The sequence below is a fragment of the Mytilus trossulus genome, unplaced genomic scaffold (genome assembly GCF_036588685.1).
Source record: "Mytilus trossulus isolate FHL-02 unplaced genomic scaffold, PNRI_Mtr1.1.1.hap1 h1tg000024l__unscaffolded, whole genome shotgun sequence".
Classification (NCBI taxonomy): domain Eukaryota; kingdom Metazoa; phylum Mollusca; class Bivalvia; order Mytilida; family Mytilidae; genus Mytilus; species Mytilus trossulus.
This window is the reverse complement of record NW_026963290.1, coordinates 7554798-7577466: the sequence shown is the minus strand read 5'-3', so window position 1 is coordinate 7577466 and position 22669 is coordinate 7554798. Positions and strand designations below refer to the sequence as shown.

Below are 22669 nucleotides of genomic sequence, written 5' to 3'. Positions count from 1 at the left end.
CAACATACTGGTAGGTCTAACATACTGGTAGGTCTACTATTGTAACATACTGGTAGGTCTACTATTGTAATATACTGGTAGGTCTAACATACTGGTAGGTCTACTATTGTAACATACTGGTAGGTCTAACATACTGGTAGGTCTACTATTGTAATATACTGGTAGGTCTAACATACTGGTAGGTCTACTATTGTAACATACTGGTAGGTCTACTATTGTAACATACGGGTAGGTCTACTATTGTAATATACTGGTAGGTCTACTATTGTAACATACTGGTAGGTCTACTATTGTAACATACTGGTAGGTCTACTATTGTAATACTGTGGATTCATTATTATTCGTTGGATACCAATTTTCGTGGATTTCGTGGGAACAGGTGAACCACGAAATTAAATGTTCAACGAACACCAAATTTTCTATAGGTCTGTATGCAGATTTTGGCAAAACCACGAAATTAAATATCCACGAACATATAAATTTTTCTCAATCCACGAAAATTGGTAGCCACGAAAATAAATGAATCCACAGTATACTGGTAGGTCTAACATACTGGTAGGTCTACTATTGTAACATACTGGTAGGTCTACTATTGTAATATACTGGTAGGTCTAACATACTGGTAGGTCTACTATTGTAATATACTGGTAGGTCTAACATACTGGTAGGTCTACTATTGTAACATACGGGTAGGTCTACTATTGTAACATACGGGTAGGTCTACTATTGTAACATACGGGTAGGTCTACTGTTGTAACATACTGGTAGGTCTACTATTGTAACATACTGGTAGGTCTAACATACTGGTAGGTCTACTATTGTAATATACTGGTAGGTCTAAAATACTGGTAGGTCTACTATTGTAATATACTGGTAGGTCTAACATACTGGTAGGTCTACTATTGTAACATACGGGTAGGTCTACTGTTGTAACATACTGGTAGGTCTACTATTGTAACATACTGGTAGGTCTAACATACTGGTAGGTCTACTATTGTAACATACTGGTAGGTCTACTATTGTAATATACTGGTAGGTCTAACATACTGGTAGGTCTACTATTGTAATATACTGGTAGGTCTAACATACTGGTAGGTCTACTATTGTAACATACGGGTAGGTCTACTATTGTAACATACGGGTAGGTCTACTATTGTAACATACTGGTAGGTCTACTATTGTAACATACTGGTAGGTCTACTATTGTAACATACTGGTAGGTCTAACATACTGGTAGGTCTTCTATTGTAATATACTGGTAGGTCTAACATACTGGTAGGTCTACTATTGTAACATACTGGTAGGTCTAACATACTGGTAGGTCTTCTATTGTAATATACTGGTAGGTCTAACATACTGGTAGGTCTACTGTTGTAACATACTGGTAGGTCTAACATACTGGTAGGTCTACTATTGTAACATATGGGTAGGTCTACTATTGTAACATACTGGTAGGTCTACTATTGTAACATACTGGTAGGTCTACTATTGTAACATATGGGTAGGTCTACTATTGTAACATACGGGTAGGTCTACTATTGTAACATACTGGTAGGTCTACTATTGTAACATACTGGTAGGTCTACTATTGTAACATACTGGTAGGTCTACTATTGTAACATACTGGTAGGTCTACTATTGTAACATACTGGTAGGTCTAACATACTGGTAGGTCTTCTATTGTAACATACTGGTAGGTCTAACATACTGGTAGGTCTAACATACTGGTAGGTCTACTATTGTAATATACTGGTAGGTCTAACATACTGGTAGGTCTACTATTGTAACATATGGGTAGGTCTACTGTTGTAACATACTGGTAGGTCTACTATTGTAACATACTGGTAGGTCTAACATACTGGTAGGTCTACTATTGTAATATACTGGTAGGTCTAACATACTGGTAGGTCTACTATTGTAACATACTGGTAGGTATACTATTGTAATATACTGGTAGGTCTAACATACTGGTAGGTCTACTATTGTAACATTCTGGTAGGTCTACTATTGTAACATACTGGTAGGTCTAACATACTGGTAGGTCTACTATTGTAACATACTGGTAGGTCTAACATACTGGTAGGTCTACTATTGTAACATACTGGTAGGTCTACTATTGTAATATACTGGTAGGTCTAACATACTGGTAGGTCTACTATTGTAACATACGGGTAGGTCTACTATTGTAACATACGGGTAGGTCTACTATTGTAACATATGGGTAGGTCTACTGTTGTAACATACTGGTAGGTCTACTATTGTAACATACTGGTAGGTCTAACATACTGGTAGGTCTACTATTGTAATATACTGGTAGGTCTAACATACTGGTAGGTCTACTATTGTAACATACTGGTAGGTCTAACATACTGGTAGGTCTACAATTGTAACATACTGGTAGGTATACTATTGTAATATACTGGTAGGTCTAACATACTGGTAGGTCTACTATTGTAACATACTGGTAGGTCTAACATACTGGTAGGTCTACTATTGTAACATACTGGTAGGTCTACTGTTGTAACATTCTGGTAGGTCTACTATTGTAACATACTGGTAGGTCTAACATACTGGTAGGTCTAACATACTGGTAGGTCTACTATTGTAACATACTGGTAGGTCTAATATACTGGTAGGTCTAACATACTGGTAGGTCTACTATTGTAATATACTGGTAGGTCTAACATACTGGTAGGTCTACTATTGTAATATACTGGTAGGTCTAACATACTGGTAGGTCTACTATTGTAACATACGGGTAGGTCTACTGTTGTAACATTCTGGTAGGTCTACTATTGTAACATACTGGTAGGTCTAACATACTGGTAGGTCTACTATTGTAACATACTGGTAGGTCTACTATTGTAACATACTGGTAGGTCTACTATTGTAACATACTGGTAGGTCTAACATACTGGTAGGTCTACTATTGTAACATACTGGTAGGTCTAACATACTGGTAGGTCTACTATTGTAACATACTGGTAGGTATACTATTGTAATATACTGGTAGGTCTAACATACTGGTAGGTCTACTATTGTAACATTCTGGTAGGTCTACTATTGTAACATACTGGTAGGTCTAACATACTGGTAGGTCTACTATTGTAACATACTGGTAGGTCTACTATTGTAACATACTGGTAGGTCTAACATACTGGTAGGTCTACTATTGTAACATACTGGTAGGTCTACTATTGTAATATACTGGTAGGTCTAACATACTGGTAGGTCTACTATTGTAACATACGGGTAGGTCTACTATTGTAACATACGGGTAGGTCTACTATTGTAACATATGGGTAGGTCTACTGTTGTAACATACTGGTAGGTCTACTATTGTAACATACTGGTAGGTCTAACATACTGGTAGGTCTACTATTGTAACATACTGGTAGGTCTACTATTGTAACATACGGGTAGGTCTACTATTGTAACATACTGGTAGGTCTAACATACTGGTAGGTCTACTATTGTAACATACGGGTAGGTCTACTGTTGTAACATTCTGGTAGGTCTACTATTGTAACATACTGGTAGGTCTAACATACTGGTAGGTCTACTATTGTAACATACTGGTAGGTCTAACATACTGGTAGGTCTACTATTGTAACATACTGGTAGGTCTACTATTGTAACATACTGGTAGGTCTAACATACTGGTAGGTCTACTATTGTAACATACGGGTAGGTCTACTATTGTAACATACTGGTAGGTCTACTATTGTAACATACGGGTAGGTCTACTATTGTAACATATGGGTAGGTCTACTGTTGTAACATACTGGTAGGTCTACTATTGTAACATACTGGTAGGTCTAACATACTGGTAGGTCTACTATTGTAACATACTGGTAGGTCTACTATTGTAACATACGGGTAGGTCTACTATTGTAACATACTGGTAGGTCTAACATACTGGTAGGTCTACTATTGTAACATACGGGTAGGTCTACTATTGTAACATACTGGTAGGTCTACTATTGTAACATACGGGTAGGTCTACTATTGTAACATATGGGTAGGTCTACTGTTGTAACATACTGGTAGGTCTACTATTGTAACATACTGGTAGGTCTAACATACTGGTAGGTCTACTATTGTAATATACTGGTAGGTCTAACATACTGGTAGGTCTACTATTGTAACATACTGGTAGGTCTAACATACTGGTAGGTCTACAATTGTAACATACTGGTAGGTATACTATTGTAATATACTGGTAGGTCTAACATACTGGTAGGTCTACTATTGTAACATACTGGTAGGTCTACTATTGTAATATACTGGTAGGTCTAACATACTGGTAGGTCTACTATTGTAATATACTGGTAGGTCTAACATACTGGTAGGTCTACTATTGTAACATACGGGTAGGTCTACTGTTGTAACATTCTGGTAGGTCTACTATTGTAACATACTGGTAGGTCTAACATACTGGTAGGTCTACTATTGTAACATACTGGTAGGTCTAACATACTGGTAGGTCTACTATTGTAACATACTGGTAGGTCTAACATACTGGTAGGTCTACTATTGTAATATACTGGTAGGTCTAACATACTGGTAGGTCTACTATTGTAACATACTGGTAGGTCTAACATACTGGTAGGTCTACTATTGTAACATACTGGTAGGTCTACTATTGTAACATACTGGTAGGTCTAACATACTGGTAGGTCTACTATTGTAACATACTGGTAGGTCTACTATTGTAATATACTGGTAGGTCTAACATACTGGTAGGTCTACTATTGTAACATACGGGTAGGTCTACTATTGTAACATACGGGTAGGTCTACTATTGTAACATACGGGTAGGTCTACTGTTGTAACATACTGGTAGGTCTACTATTGTAACATACTGGTAGGTCTAACATACTGGTAGGTCTACTATTGTAATATACTGGTAGGTCTAACATACTGGTAGGTCTACTATTGTAATATACTGGTAGGTCTAACATACTGGTAGGTCTACTATTGTAACATACGGGTAGGTCTACTGTTGTAACATACTGGTAGGTCTACTATTGTAACATACTGGTAGGTCTAACATACTGGTAGGTCTACTATTGTAACATACTGGTAGGTCTACTATTGTAATATACTGGTAGGTCTAACATACTGGTAGGTCTACTATTGTAATATACTGGTAGGTCTAACATACTGGTAGGTCTACTATTGTAACATACGGGTAGGTCTACTATTGTAACATACTGGTAGGTCTAACATACTGGTAGGTCTACTATTGTAACATATGGGTAGGTCTACTGTTGTAACATACTGTTAGGTCTACTATTGTAACATACTGGTAGGTCTAACATACTGGTAGGTCTACTATTGTAATATACTGGTAGGTCTAACATACTGGTAGGTCTACTATTGTAACATACTGGTAGGTCTAACATACTGGTAGGTCTACTATTGTAACATACTGGTAGGTATACTATTGTAATATACTGGTAGGTCTAACATACTGGTAGGTCTACTATTGTAACATTCTGGTAGGTCTACTATTGTAACATACTGGTAGGTCTAACATACTGGTAGGTCTTCTATTGTAACATACTGGTAGGTCTACTATTGTAACATACTGGTAGGTCTAACATACTGGTAGGTCTACTATTGTAACATACTGGTAGGTCTACTATTGTAATATACTGGTAGGTCTAACATACTGGTAGGTCTACTATTGTAACATACGGGTAGGTCTACTATTGTAACATACGGGTAGGTCTACTATTGTAACATATGGGTAGGTCTACTGTTGTAACATACTGGTAGGTCTACTATTGTAACATACTGGTAGGTCTAACATACTGGTAGGTCTACTATTGTAACATACTGGTAGGTCTAACATACTGGTAGGTCTAACATACTGGTAGGTCTACTATTGTAACATACTGGTAGGTATACTATTGTAATATACTGGTAGGTCTAACATACTGGTAGGTCTACTATTGTAACATACTGGTAGGTCTACTATTGTAATATACTGGTAGGTCTAACATACTGGTAGGTCTACTATTGTAATATACTGGTAGGTCTAACATACTGGTAGGTCTACTATTGTAACATACGGGTAGGTCTACTGTTGTAACATTCTGGTAGGTCTACTATTGTAACATACTGGTAGGTCTAACATACTGGTAGGTCTACTATTGTAACATACTGGTAGGTCTACTATTGTAACATACTGGTAGGTCTAACATACGGGTAGGTCTACTGTTGTAACATACTGGTAGGTCTACTATTGTAACATACTGGTAGGTCTAACATACTGGTAGGTCTACTATTGTAATATACTGGTAGGTCTAACATACTGGTAGGTCTACTATTGTAATATACTGGTAGGTCTAACATACTGGTAGGTCTACTATTGTAACATACGGGTAGGTCTACTATTGTAACATACGGGTAGGTCTACTATTGTAACATACTGGTAGGTCTACTATTGTAACATACGGGTAGGTCTACTGTTGTAACATACTGGTAGGTCTACTATTGTAACATACTGGTAGGTCTAACATACTGGTAGGTCTACTATTGTAACATACTGGTAGGTCTAACATACTGGTAGGTCTACTATTGTAACATACTGGTAGGTCTAACATACTGGTAGGTCTACTATTGTAACATACTGGTAGGTCTACTATTGTAATATACTGGTAGGTCTAACATACTGGTAGGTCTACTATTGTAACATACTGGTAGGTCTACTATTGTAATATACTGGTAGGTCTAACATACTGGTAGGTCTACTATTGTAATATACTGGTAGGTCTAACATACTGGTAGGTCTACTATTGTAACATACGGGTAGGTCTACTATTGTAACATACGGGTAGGTCTACTGTTGTAACATACTGGTAGGTCTACTATTGTAACATACTGGTAGGTCTAACATATGGTAGGTCTACTATTGTAACATACTGGTAGGTCTACTATTGTAATATACTGGTAGGTCTACTATTGTAACATACGGGTAGGTCTACTATTGTAACATACTGGTAGGTCTACTATTGTAACATACGGGTAGGTCTACTATTGTAACATACTGGTAGGTCTACTATTGTAACATACTGGTAGGTCTACTATTGTAACATAGCTGGTAGGTCTACTATTGTAACATACTGGTAGGTCTACTATTGTAACATACGGGTAGGTCTACTATTGTAACATACTGGTAGGTCTACTATTGTAACATACTGGTAGGTCTACTATTGTAACATAGCTGGTAGGTCTACTATTGTAACATACGGGTAGGTCTACTATTGTAACATACGGGTAGGTCTACTATTGTAACATACTGGTAGGTCTAACATACGGGTAGGTCTACTATTGTAACATACGGGTAGGTCTACTATTGTAACATACTGGTAGGTCTACTATTGTAACATACTGGTAGGTCTACTATTGTAACATACTGGTAGGTCTACTGTTGTAACTTACTGGTAGGTCTACTATTGAATCAGGATTTGAAACTTGGTCAGCCTTAGTTTTCTTGAAGATAGGACAGTAAATCATGAAAATGACAGTAAACTGGTATCCTGTTATTTTGATGGTTGATATATTTTCTTACACTCCAAGTGATGTTATGTATTACCGGTAATCTTTCTTTTACAGAATTTTTGTTTGTATCACTTATGTACAGCATAGGACATAGCCGGTTGCCTGGTAGCCAAATGCGACCAAAACCTTGATTGGGCAATTAGAAATAGTCAAAAGATAGATAGTTAATGGCCCAAAAATAAATCATTTGGCGAGTGCATTATCATTCTTTAAATTATAGTTACTCCTTTTAAAAAAGCACCCCAACTTTGGAAACCCCATTTTCGGAAATCCTCTTGACACATCTTTAAAATGTGAAAGTGCAATAGAATATTAACATGGTGGATACAAACACATCAGGACATGTGCTTGTTTAGTTGGTCAAACAAGGTTTTACTGGCAATGGTTGTCGCTAAACAATTTGTGTTTTTTGTAGGATAGCGACAGCCATTGACAGTAAAACCTCGTCTGACCCACTAAACCAAACAAGGGCAAGGAAATTCTGGAAAGAACTCCATACACTAATACAAATGAGAAGCCATTAAAATATTTTTCATACGAGTGTGGATAGTAACCCACAAGGACAGAAAGTGTCTGTGGCAGTGACAAGAAAATATTACAGAATAGAATATGGCGGAAATTCGCCATGCTAATTTTAGATCAATTTGCAGAAAAATGTCTAATATTAAAAGCAACAGCAAAACTTCCTGAGTATTGGGCACTCATTATGCAACCAAAACGGTAATGGAAATTCACTTCTCCTTACTCTCATGGAACTCCACTTCTCCTTTCTCTCATGGAACTTCACTTCTCCTTACTCTCATGGAACTTCACTTCTTCTTTCTCTCATGGAACTTCACTTCTCCTTACTCTCATGGACTTTCTCTCATGGAACTTCACTTCTCCTTACTCTCATGTAACTCCACTTCTCCTTACTCTCATGAAACTCCACCTCTCCTGACTCTCATGGAACTTCAATTCTCCTTACTCTCATGGAACTCCACTTCTCCTTACTCTCATGAAACTTCACTTCTCCTGACTCTCATGGAACTCCACCTCTCCTTACTCTCATGGAACTTCACTTCTCCTTACTCTAATGGAACTCAATTTTTCCTTACTCTCATGGAACTTCACTTCTCCTTTCTCTCATGGAACTCCACTTCTCCTTACTCTCATGGAACTTCACTTCTCCTTACTTTCATGGAACTTCACTTCTCCTTACTCTCATGGAACTTCACTTCTCCTTATTCCTGTGGAACTCCACTTCTCCTTTCTCTCATGGAACTTCACTTCTCCTTTCTCTCATGGAACTTCACTTCTCCTTACTCTCATGGAACTCCACTTCTCCTTACTCTCATGGAACTTCACTTGTCCTTACTCTCATGGAACTTTACTTCTCCTTACTCTAATGGAACTCCACCTCTCCTTACTCTCATGGAACTTTAATTCTCCTTACTCTCATGGAACTCCACCTCTCCTTACTCTCATGGAACTCCACTTCTCCTTACTCTCATGGAACTTCACTTCTCCTTACTCTCATGGAACTTCACTTGTCCTTACTCTCATGGAACTTCACTTCTCCTTACTCTCATGGAACTTCACTTCTCCTTACTCTAATGGAACTTCACTTATCCTTACTCTCATGAAATGAGAAGGGTTTAGTGTCGGGAAGGTTTGATTGGAGAATTAATTAAGAACATCTATTTTAAATGCTTAATTGTCATGTTTTATGGCTCAACATGGAATTTGTTTTTAGTAAAATAATTGGGCTACCAATATGCACTTTGGACCTTTGAAGTAATTTTTGAACTGGCCCCAAAAAAAATTGTCCATCACTGATGCGTTTTGTTTAACCACTACATGCTTGTGATTTGACCTTTGTTTTATGTTTTCAATTTTGAATTTAACAGTTTTAAGTAGAACTATGAAGATAAAGATGGTTTTAAGAATAGTAACAACACACTAATATTGACACATTTCTTAGTATTGTTTATTTTCAAGTAATTTGATAAAGATGATTAGACTCTACAGCTAATATTTCAGTTATTGTTTTCAAATTGATTTTTCTATAGATACCTGTGTACCAAAAGGTTATGTAACATTTCCTCCACCTGCAGAAGAAACAACACCACAGTTATCCTATAGAGATGTCACTTCTCCTATCAACATGCAGGATTATGCTTTGGATAGTTCTGGTGGCAGAGGTAAGATTATGCTCTGGATAGTTCTGGTGGCAGAGGTACGATTATGCTCTGGATAGTTCTGGTGGCAGAAATAAGACTATGCACTGGATAGTTCTAATGGCAGAGGTAAGATTATGCTCTGGATAGTTCCGGTGGCAGAGGTAAGATTATGCTCTGGATAGTTCTGGTGACAGGGGGTAAGATTATGCTCTGGATAGTTCTGGTGGCAGAGGTAAGATTATACTCTGGATAGTTCTGGTGGCAGAGGTAAGATTATGCTCTGGATAGTTCTGGTGGCAGAGGTAAGATTATGCTCTGGATAGTTCTGGTGGCAGAGGTAAGATTATGCTCTGGATAGTTCTGGTGGCAGAGGTAAGATTATGCTCTGGATAGTTCTAGTGGCAGAGGTAAGATTATGCTCTGGATAGTTCTGGTGGCAGAGGTAAGATTATACTCTGGATAGTTCCGGTGGCAGAGGTAAGATTATGCTCTGGATAGTTCTGGTGGCAAAGGTAAGATTATGCTCTGGATAGTTCCGGTGGCAGAGGTAAGATTATGCTCCAGATAGTTCTGGCGGCAGAGGTAAGATTATCCTCTGGATAGTTCTGGTGGCAGCGGTAAGATTATGCTCTGGATAGTTCTGGTTGCAGGGGTAAGATTATGCTCTGGATTGTTCTGGTGGCAGAGGTAAGATTATGCTCTGGATAGTTCTGGTGGCAGAGGTCAGATTCATACAATGTGTTCATGAAAGCAAGTTAAGTTAGATGTTTAACTATTTTCATGTGAGCTTACTCAACAGGTATTTGTATTAACCAATATGTGATAACATGAGCATGTCAATATGATATAAATGTGAATCCTGCTCTGTACCAGACTTCAAAAGTCATACAGATCTTTAATGTGTTAATTCACAAGGTACACAAAACATTTCACAGAATCATACCATCCTATTGCGACTCATTATTTAGACTGCTGAGACAGTCATTGCTTTTACTTAGGATTGAACGTTTCTTAAGGAAATAAAATGTAGCTTGTGGAATGTCATTATTCATCAATTAGGCATGCTTTTCAATGAAACATCAGTTAATAGTTTGAAGTCTTTGGTTTAAAACGCTGTATTTTAAAAATCAATAAAATTATTTGTATGTATACCAGTATATGTGCTATGTTATGTAAAAGAGTAAAGAAAATACTCCTACGAAAATTACATATTTATATAGAATTCAATTTATTTTTCCAGATTCTTGTGATAATGATCCTGATGATGATGGAAATGCTTTCTCAAAGACTGGTGCCCTGACCATAAAGAGCAGCTCTGGTTCCTCTGGTGGACTCATGTCAGCATTAGGATTAAGTCGGGACAATAGTGTTGACAGTGATGACTACCAGCCTCACAGCAGTATATCATCACATGATGGTAGTATAGGGGGCGCTATGGGCAATCTGTCACTAGGAGGCAGCACTGGTAGTTTAAATGGAAGTGCACTTTCACCAGCTTCTAGTATTAATTTTGATCTTCAACAAAGTAAAGATGTGAGAACTACAAATGTTCCTCAAGATATCAATGTATATAAAATGACACCTAGTGATATTCTAGCAAACCAGGGGAAGACAACTTTAGAAAACCGAGGCAATGTTAAGTCTAGGGATATTGGTATAAACTACAGCAATCAGAATGTTGTAAACAATGGTGCTACTATTGATGATTATAATAAGAAAGGATTTCCTAACATAGGTGCAGATTTCGGTGCTCAACTTGGACAGTTATTTCCACAGAATCCAGCTACCAGGCCAGACCAACAATTCTTCAAACCGCAAGAGGTAACAATAATTATGGCCATTTGCAAAGTAACTGTATAAGTCAAATTATAATCTATATTGCCATTTAATTTGTATATTATACGTCTAGAAAAAAGATATTTAGGCTAAATATCTATTTTCTAATCTAGTATATAAATTCCAATGGCAGCAGAGAATTATAATTTGACGGCTATAGGTATTTTTCAAATAGCAATAAATGCTGCAACCTATCTACAACAACAGTGTACATATGTTGTCTTTTAATAATATGGTCTTAGAAATACAGATGCCATTAGCTTGTTGTAAATAAAAATGGCCATAATTTAGTTTTTTGAGGTAAATGTATGGTGTAATTGAGGTTTGACAAACTTAACGATTATAGACATTTAAACATCTAAAGGGGCATTAGCTATGAGATATGAAAAAATTAGAATATGATTTAGTTTGGTTCAATCCTTAATGAAAGTGAAAGGAAGGAATAACTGTCCACTTTCAACAGCCAATTTGGTTCAATTTTGTCAATATAAACAAAGCAAGTGAATAGTTCAAACTCATTGAATCTATTCATGTGACCTTTGATTTAATCCATTAACCAGAAATTGGTTACACTTGTTTTAAGTAGTGTTCAACTGTTAAAAGAAAAAGAATGCCAATGATGAATGTGAACTCATTTTGTTGACTGATTCAACCCAAATAAAAAAATGTATACCGGTAAAAACCGATAAGCAAATTATTTTTTAACCTATTTCATGAAATCAAACAGAAATAGAACAATCCAATTGCATGAGGTTGTTATCTATTTATATTTGTTTAAATCAGGGTAATGTGACAGATTGCTGTCTTCGAATTCAAATTAGATAGTGTTTTGACTAAAATACACATGAAATTCTGATAACATGCATATTTTAGTTTGTTATAAATCAAATACGAGAATTTGAGTAAAATGTTGAAACCCATTTTGACAGCTAATGCTCTTTATATCTAACTTAAATATTGACTTTATCTTTTTTGTAATTTTAGGGTAATAACACAGATCATCCAGAAGATTTACATGCTTTATTAGAACAGCTGAGTCTAACTAAATATTTACCTGTTTTTGAAGAACAAGAAATTAACCTGGAAGTGTTTCTCTCCCTAACAGATAATGATCTCAAAGAAATAGGAATACAGTAAGTATAAACAAATGTACACATGTTACCTGCCAGGTGCACTAAGTATAAACAAATGTACACATGTTACCTGCCAGGTGCACTAAGTATAAACAAATGTACACATGTTACCTGCCAGGTGAACTAAGTAGCATCGATATTAATTAATAGCAAATAAATGTACACATTTTAACCTGCTTATTTTTGCGATACTTTGGTATTAATAGAATCCTAGCAATAATGTCTAAATTTTACAGCAATTGAAAATTCTTTTTATATGTATCTGTATATCTTTAGTTATGGGTTAAAGGTATTTCTCACTGAAACATATTAATTTTCTAAACAGCTCATTTAATTTTGAGTTTCAATGGAACGGTTCCATAGTAACTACATTGTACTCTGCCTAATCCCACACACTGGAGGACCAGAAAAAAATGTCGGAATACTCAGGTATCTTCTGCAAGGATACACATATTTTGAGATCATGCAGTTAAAGCAGGATGTTGGACTACTCAACTGTCGTATTAGGCAGGTGACATTGCAGTGTTCTCCCCAGATATTTCTTATAAATAGCATCCTGGTAAACAGGGGAAATTGAAATACCATCTTGTTTCTAAAAATTATAGAATAACGTCCATAACATAATTTATAAGAAAACCATTTCAAATAACATCACATTTAAGATTACAGCATCACGTTACCATGATGTTAAAAGGCCCCAGGGAGAACATTGCATTGTATACAGAAAGGCAATGAAAAGTTGTGATACAAAAACCTACATTGAATTTATAATAAGTGGAATGTTAGACTAAAGAAGTGTTATCTATTTTTCATCTGGAATTTCAATCAAGTATGTACACTGTTTAATAACATTGACAGGTTATTTGGACCAAGAAAAAAGTTAACCAATGCAATAGCCAGATGGCACAGTCAGGCACCCATGGCTATAAGTAACCAATTAGAACAGGCCTACGCTGATAGACTCGAAGGACAATTACAAGAAATGGCTGTGCAGTTACATAAGGTATGCCTATCAATTCTTTTGTACAAAAGTAGTGTCAGTATGTGAAAGGAGAAGTGGAATAATCACAAAAAAAAGAATAAAGATTAAGAAAGCTTGATACAAGTCAAGCAAAATAGACGTTTAAAGGTCCCTGTACAGAATTTAGGAAAGAAGACATAAAAATCTTTGGACTCTTCTTTTAATTCAGTATTGAAGATAGTTGATATTCGAATACAACATTTTAAGGAACATTTTACTCTTAACAAAAACTATAAAAACCCTATTTCGTGTATCAAAAATAAACTAACAGAACTAGCCAAGGAATTTGTTTTTGTCCCTGCTGATAAAGCTGCTAATAATATCATTATTGTTTGACGTAAATTTTATATAGAGGTTCTGCAAAAGGAAATCACGAATTCACCAACATTCCAACTGACTTCATTTTCAGAAAACAACATCTGTAACAAACATAAACTTTTAGCTACTTCTTTACAAGCAGAACCAAACACAATGAAAGTCCCAACTATGTGCTGGTTTCCGACGCTGCACAAAAAACCTTACAAATATAGATTTATTTCATCTTCAAGCCATTGTTCAACTACTAAATTGTCTGTTTTACTTACTAGTACACTTTGGACAATAAAAAACCTGATAATAAATTATTCAAATAAGGCCTTTGAAAATAGTGGAATTAATTACTTTTGGAGTGTCAAAAACTCGTTGGAAGTACTTGATAAATTGCATGCATATATTGGTGATTTTGAATCTGTTCAAAGTTTTGATTTTTCTACTCTATATACCACTTTGCCTCATATTCTTATTGAGAAAAAATTCACATCCCTAATTAACTGGGCATTTAAAAAGTCGGAATGTGAGTAGATATGTTCAAACTCTTTTAGATCATTTTTTAGTAGCAATAAACAAAAGAACTATGTCAATTGGACATGCTTTGATACCATTTATGCGCTTGAATTTTTACTTGATAATATTTTTGTTCGCTTTTGAGATTCCGTATATCGTCAAGTTATTGGAATTCCAATGGGGACTAACTGTGCACCACTTATTGCGGACCTGTTTTTGTATTGTTATGAGTTACAATTTATGACTAAAATTAGCAAAGACCCATCAAAACAACATTTGATACAAAAATTTAACAATACTTTTAGATATTTGGATGATATATTGGCTCTCAATAATGACGACTTCAGTATGTATACTAAAGAAATTTATCCTGTAGAACTTACATTAAATAAAGCTAATGATAACAATGACCACTGCCCTTTCCTCAATCTTGATATCTATATCATAAACGGGAAGCTTAATACAAAAATCTATGATAAAAGAGATGATTTTTCATTTCCTATTGTTAATTATCCATTTTTAGATGGTGACGTTCCCTTGTCACCATCTTATGGTGTTTATATATCTCAACTTGTACGATTTGCTCGTGTATGTAACAACGTATTACATTTTAGCGAGAGAAATTTATGTTTTACTGAAAAATTATTACACCAGGGTTTTTCGTTATCACAAACTGGTCAAAACATTTACCAAATTTTATCACCGGTATAAGGAAATAATTCGTAAATATAACTCAACATGCAGACATCTTATACGTTCAGGTATTTCACATCCAATTTTTTATGAAAATATTCTTTATAAAGCACAAAAATGTCAGTATTCTCCTCAGAAACTAACAAAACCTTTAAATAGACTTATTAAAAAGGTATATAGATACGATACTGTTGTCAGGTCATTAAAAATTGCATATTTTGGCTTTAATATTGATTCACTGATAGGGTCTTTGCATCGGAACTAAACACATTTATTTCTAAAAAACAGTTGTTGGCATGACACAGGTTATGTTCTTCTCATATATTTTATGATAGTATGATACTAAACCCCTAACGGGAGGGATTGTGCCTGATATTCATATGATGATGACATAATCTTTCAATCAGTTTAATTGAGGTCTGGAGCTGGCATGTCAGTTAACTGCTAGTAGTCTGTTGTTATTTATGTATTATTGTCATTTTATTTATTTTCTTTTGTTACATCTTTTGACATCGGACTCGGACTTCTCTTGAACTGAATTTTAATGTGCGTATTGTTATGCTTTTACTTTTCTACATTGGCTAGAGATATAGGGGGAGGGTTGAGATCTCATAAACATGTTTAACCCCGCCGCAATTTTGCGCCTGTCCCAAGTCAGGAGCCTCTGGCCTTTGTTAGTCTTGTATGATTTTAAATTTTAGTTTCTTGTGTATTATTCGGAGTTTAGTATGACGTTCATTATCAGTGTACTATTGTTCATATTTTTAGAGGCCAGCTGAAGGACACCTACGGGTGCGGGAATTCTCGCTACATTGAAGACACATTGGTTGCCTTCGGCTGTTGTCTGCTCTATGGTCGGGTGGTTGTCGCTTTGACATATTCACCATTTCCTTTCTCAATTTTATGATGTTAAAGTAAAATCTCTGAATTGCCAGAATCAGACAATACAAGTAAACTAAAGTCAATCTGTAATCTGAAAAAAACATCTTTTTACTGTATTTCTTTAGTTTAGTTTAAACATATTTATTTAGAGTGGATTGGAAAACAAGTTTTGCAACTTGTATTAATCCCTTTCCACTTTGCGGGTGCGAGTGCTACCTTGTAGCGGCATTAGCCTACTCTTTTTCTAAATCTACAAGGGTGTCTTTAACGTGCAAGAGATATGGCTCTCTCTTAACACAGGTCAGCCATTTATCGTCCCCTTCCGACGGACTATCATCGTTTCCTCAAGACCATACTCGCAAATGGTGTCAAGGGAGAGTCGAAAATTGAGTTCCTGAAATTTTCATCCCAAACGGGAATCAAACCAGGAACCTTTGTGTTAGTAGTCCGATGCACTAACCACTACACCACGGCTCTCTTTTCTTTTAGTTTAAACATAAACAAATAAAATTGAGAATGGAAATGGGGAATGTGTCAAAAAGACAACAACCTGACCATAGAAAAAACAACAGCAGAAGGTCACGAACAGGTCTTCAATGTAGCGAGAAATTCCCACACCCAGGGGCGTCCTTCAGCTTGCCACTAAACAAATATATTCTAGTTCAGTGATAATGAACGTATTCTAGTTCAGTGATAATGAACATATTCTAGTTCAGTGATAATGAATGTATTCTAGTTCAGTGATAATGAACATATTCTAGTCCAGTGATAATGAACGTATTCTAGTTCAGTGATAATGAACGTATTCTAGTTCAGTGATAATGAACGTTTGTTTGAAACAGTTACACATGATAGAACTTTAATTTGAATGGGTATGTTTTTCCTTTTACACAAATGACATATCTATCTGTATATTCAAATACTGCAAGCATTAAATTGCATTTTAGTGAAACAAATATAAAAACACATGTTATCATAGTATTGTGACCTATGAAATATGAATTTCAACGGTTTGAATAAATGGGCAAGAGACAGTGGTAAGATTCCTTGGACTAGCTCTTTTTTTTGGCAGTCATCTTTACACATTTACACTAACATCAATATTTGGAGGGGTGAATTGTCGAATAAGTAATAAATTTAATGGTTGTGTTTTATTGTTGTAGGCCTATGAGCAGGTTGAGACCGTGAAAGCTCAGGTTTTACAAGAACAACAGATACGTAGTGTTACAGAGACATGTTTAACTGAAGAAAGAGCTGTATGGACTCATGTACAGAGACTTATAGTAGATACACGCAAAAAATGTGAAGAAATGAAAGAGTCCTTACGGAAATTAAAGTAGGTTACAGTTAAAGATGTCAGGTTTCTTTATTTGGTTGGAACTTCCAAACTTTGGCTTAAAGTATCTTATTTTTAATTGGAATTTCAAAACAATTTCTTTTCTTTGGCAAAAGTCCTTTAAAGGATTGAATGCACCCCAAAAAATACCAATGTGTTAAAGAAAGTATGATTTCTAAAATGTTAATCTTTGACCAATACAGTGTTAATATCAAGCAAGGAATTCAGGACAGAGGGAAACAGTTTTAAGATGATTGGCACACTAAAGTGTTATTTCTTGTCTTAGATAAAAAAAAAAAAAAAAAAAAAAAAATTGAATGCATTATTTTAATTTACAATAGTTTGAAAAAGCTTTAAATGTTCTTGAAAATTATTCTCTTACATTGAAAGTGATGATTTCTTTCAAAAGAATGTTAGATTTTAGAATATAGTGAAGAAAGCTATATAACAGCTAAGAACATAAATTTTGGAATGTAATTTAGTTATTGATTTTATGAAAAAAATATGCACATAAATAAAAAATTAAACTACAATGCATCAATGTGTGAATAGATGCTAAATTCTTTCTTTCAGACATATTCAATGTGATATGAAAGCCAAACTTTTACCTGATTGGAGAGATGACAAAAAATCTCAACAAATAGTGCAAGGTGATATAAATTCTAGTGACCAAAGTGCAATAAGAGACAACTTTTCATTGGATGACAGGACTAGAATTTCAACCAATGACAGAGCAAATACGGAACTGTTGATAAAGAAAACAGAACAGTATACTAAAGAACTTCAAAAAAGTATATCATCAGTTACCATGACAACAGATAGATTACTTGGAAGAACTTCACAGAATAGGGAGGGAGGATATACGTGACAAAAAACAGATTTTATAAAATATTAATTAGATAATCAAAATTTATGAAACTTATCCACAATGATTATTACCACAAAACACAGATCAAGTTTTGTGTATAGGTTTCATTATTTTATAAAACAGTCTCTGCTTTGTGAATCCGGCATCCGTATGTAGAAGTTGGCTCCTGTATATTAGCAAGCTGTGATCATCTGTGGCCCATTGACACATTCTCCATTTATTTGTTATCTTGTACATAACATTTTGATGATCTTAGATAACTCAGCATATATGTGTCTAGGTAAAGTGTACTGTATGTTGATGGGTAAATGCTTTTTTTTAACAGTTGTATTCACCATAGTAACATGCAGGTCATGTGTAATAACTTGTTTAGCTGAAACCACTTCAATGTGTATAATTCATAAGATATTTGGAATAATTTCCATTTGCTTTAGATTGTTATGCCCCACCAACGATAGAAGAGGGGCATTATGTTTTCTGGTCAGTGGCTCCATTCCTCCATTCGTCCTGCTTCAGGTTGAAATTTTTGGTCAAGATAGTTTTTGATGAAGCTAAAGTCCAATCAACTTGAAACTTAGAACACATGTTGCTTATGATATGATCTTTCTAATTTTTAAGCCAAATTAGACTTTTCACCCCAATTTCATCGTCCACTAAACATAGAAAATGAAAGTGGGAGTTACAGGTTTAAGTTTTTGGACAAGGTAATTTCTGATGAAAGTGAAGTCCAATTAATTTGAAACTTAGTACATATGTTCTCTATAGCATAATCTTTCTAATTTTAATGCTAAATTAGATTTTTATCCAATTTTACGGTCCATGGAACATGGAAAATGATAGTGCGAGTGGGGCATCCGTGTACTTTGGGCACATTCTTGTTATGTTCTGAAATAAATTACATGTTAATTTCTGATCAAGTAAAGTAAAGTATTCATGATAGGCTGTTGATGCTGTTGATGTTCCCTTGTCATTTCCAAGCAGACTTGACAGCCTTACTCACAAGTTGAATTTAAAGGTGGACTGTAAATTCATTGCAAGGTTTTATTTATTGCGAATAATGTGACCGAGTGAGTATCATAATAATATGAATCATATTATAAAATTTGACTAATGTATTTGTATGCAGCTTTGCATTTGGATCTGCCATATTGAGAAAAGGCAATCATAAATGCCCACAATAATTTCTGAATTTACAGTACTTTGTACGTGTTTTGCAATCCTATACATGCACAAACTCTCGATAGACATTTAGCTGTTTTCAGCGTCTGAGACAAAAATTCAAGATCAACCAACCTGTGTTAGTTATCAATTATTTCACTGACATCACTGAATGATTTATATACAATAAAATTGAGAATGAAAATGGGGAATGTGTCAAAGAGACAACAACCCGAAAATGTATACTCATAGATTTTTTTTTTTTTAATATCCTAAGGTTTCTTTTATACTTCAGTGTAATCAAAATGGTTTTCAGGTGAAATCAAAATGGTTTTCAGGTGATTGTTTTCTAACCTTGTCAATGCTGTTTCATTTGACATTTGCTGATGTAAATTATGAGGCTTCCAATCAATCATCCCACCATGTTTATTGGCTAGACTTCTAAGTAATACCTTTCATTTTTTTACCAACATACAAAAAAGTTTGAAACTAAGGACTTTGTAGGAAGTTTCAAGGAAGTAAGAAGGTAATGTAAACTTCATCATAGTGAACTGTAAAATATGTGCCATTTAACAAGATGTCCAGAAATTCAACATTACAGCAGAATGCATTGAGTGTGTAGTCAAAGGTTATATCTTTGATTAGCTTGCTTACTAGCTGAACTGTGAAGTCATTATTAGGTTTAAAGTAAACTACCCTCCTGTGTAGACTAGTCCTACAGATAACCAATCTATCAGTCTTTCTGCTTGCAAGAATAATTATATGACATAGACCCAACTTTTTTATTACATTTTATAAACTGTGTAGCCGTCCATCTTGTTTTGTTATGTTATTTACTTTTTAAGTATTATATTTTTTATGTTTTTAAATTTTTACAGCTCAATGGATTTAACAAATCCATTTTTTGAAGAAAAAAATTATCATGAATAGCATTATTTACCTTTTTTCACTGATGAAAACTTTTTAATAACAAGTAACTCATGTAAACCACTATATCATGTTTTTACTGATTAAGAAGCAAATGACTTATTTAATGTTGAATTTCATTTTTTGATGAATAGCCACTGTTTGATATGTGTAATCCAATAGATGTGTATTAAGTCTATTAAGGTTTTTTTTAAGTTGCCTCATAGACATAATCGATCTGTTAACATTTTTAGAAGCTTTTATTATTTACAGTTAAATAAAAATTATTTTAATCCTTATATATATATATACTATTCTAATGTTGTGAATAAATATTTAACAATACTAGAACAAGGATTTGTAAATTGACATAGAATAGTATATAAAAGACAACTGTTCCTTTTGATCGATTTAGGTAATTATTTAAGAGAAATAAGAATTATTTTATCGTTAAGTCTCTACAAAATATGAAGAAAGAAGTTAGTATATGTTCATTACATTGTCAACCAAGCGATACACCTGGATATTTACACATACAGGTGAGTATGGGACTGCTCTTTATACCCTCAAAATAACAAAGTACTACAAGATTCCAATCCTTGTCACTATACAAATTCTTGACTATAATTAATCATTTTTGGGCAAAAGCATATATACAGTATACACATTATATTTCTCAATTCAGCAATTTTAGTCTTCAAAAAGCAGCATTTGAACCTCTTACAAAACAATTAAACTTATTTCACAAAAGATTATGCAAAACAGTTATAATTTTGAGTGTTAAACTTTTAAAAAAAATCTATAACCTACATGCAATATAATAATGATATTTTTGTTCATCTTATAATTTAATGTTCCTTCTGACATCTTTTTATATGGTTACCTTGCCAGACACAGAATTCACAAACAGAATATTTTTTTGTAAGATGCATTTTTAAACCAGTGTTCTTGTTAATGTGTTATTGTTTATTATGTAGAATGTTGAATAAAAAATTAGTGAGAAGTTTTGTAACCATTGATTACTTGAATGCATGTTTTAAAACAGCATGATACAGAATGCATATTTCTAGTGGTATAAATTCCCTGTTCATATTTCTGTCAGTATCTCCTTCATAACTTTTGACCATCATCTCAAATATTTTGTATTGTGTTTGATCATGATTTAAAAATTGATCATAAAGGATTTATTATCAATCATAATTTCATGATTACATTTTTAAAAAAGAATTATGATCATATTTACCAATTTACGTTTTGTAAAATGGATTTGAGCTCACCTGGCCTTATTACCTATTAACATGAGAACAACATTAGAAAGCTAGAAACTTTAAACAATTAAAATGATTAGTTATACAAAATATGTATTATTTTGAGGTGAGAGATTCATGCTCAGAAGTACCATTGGTGCCTTATTTTGAGTGTAGAAGGTTTTTGATTCAGCCATGCTGGATCTATGCAATTGCCCTGTTTTTCCCATCAACTAATTGGTATTTGTACTTCACTGCCAGCACACAACATTATAAATGGTTGGCTCAAAGACAAGTAGTATGTGTCTTGGAAGAGGAGATGTATTTCTGCATACTGTTAAACTAGCAGGTTAAAGGGCAGGCTCATTGAGTCCTAGCTGATTTCATGACGTAATACAAACAGGTAAGAAAGTTGCGTCTTTTGTAAGATTTATTATATATTTTCTTTTGACCTAGTTCCAATCTGATAAGTCTACCTTCATACCAACAGCCTTGGTGGTATTGTGGTAGTATGTTTGTCGTTAAGTGAGGAGAGTTGTGGGTTTGAACCCCAGCTTGGTACAAAGACTTAAAAGTTGGTATTTGCTGCTTCTTTGCTAAACACTTTGCATTAAGAATTAATATGAAAGAGTAAGACTGGGTAAGGTGGCATGCCTGCCTACCTTGAGAACTAGCACTTTAAAAATCTAGCTCAATGTGTTGGTCTAGTACAAAGCAGGTTTGATATTTGTTACCTTTACATCAGGGCCTTTTATAGCTGACTATGCAGTATGGGCTTTGCTCATTGTTGGAGGCCGTACGGTGACTTATAATTGTTAATGTTTGTGTCATTCTGGTCTTTTGTAGATAGTTGTCTCATTGGCAATCATACCACAACTTCTTTTTTATATTTACATGTTGTTTTTAACATGCATATCAATTTGCCACTGGACAAGCAAGCTTTCATCATCCTCATCATCTTTTTAACTTACTTTTGTGTTGCCTAGATGTACAGATGCCGTTCATTATGTTGGCGACATTGTAACAATTTTCG

General features: G+C 34.7%; 1 protein-coding gene across 2 annotated transcripts in view; it reads left to right on the top strand.

Moving 5' to 3' along the window:
* The window catches only part of LOC134699093 (ankyrin repeat and SAM domain-containing protein 3-like), a 30837-nt gene extending 9445 nt beyond the window's left edge, over window positions 1-21392 (top strand). For both annotated transcript variants that reach the window (XM_063560782.1, XM_063560781.1), the window contains exons 8-13: window positions 9624-9755; window positions 10975-11555; window positions 12555-12703; window positions 13562-13706; window positions 17285-17457; window positions 18031-21392. In XM_063560782.1, coding sequence (XP_063416852.1) covers window positions 9624-9755; window positions 10975-11555; window positions 12555-12703; window positions 13562-13706; window positions 17285-17457; window positions 18031-18325 — 1475 coding nt within the window. In that variant the 3' untranslated portion in view covers window positions 18326-21392. The remainder of the gene's footprint in view (window positions 1-9623; window positions 9756-10974; window positions 11556-12554; window positions 12704-13561; window positions 13707-17284; window positions 17458-18030) is intronic.
* Window positions 21393-22669: the final 1277 nt, after the last annotated feature.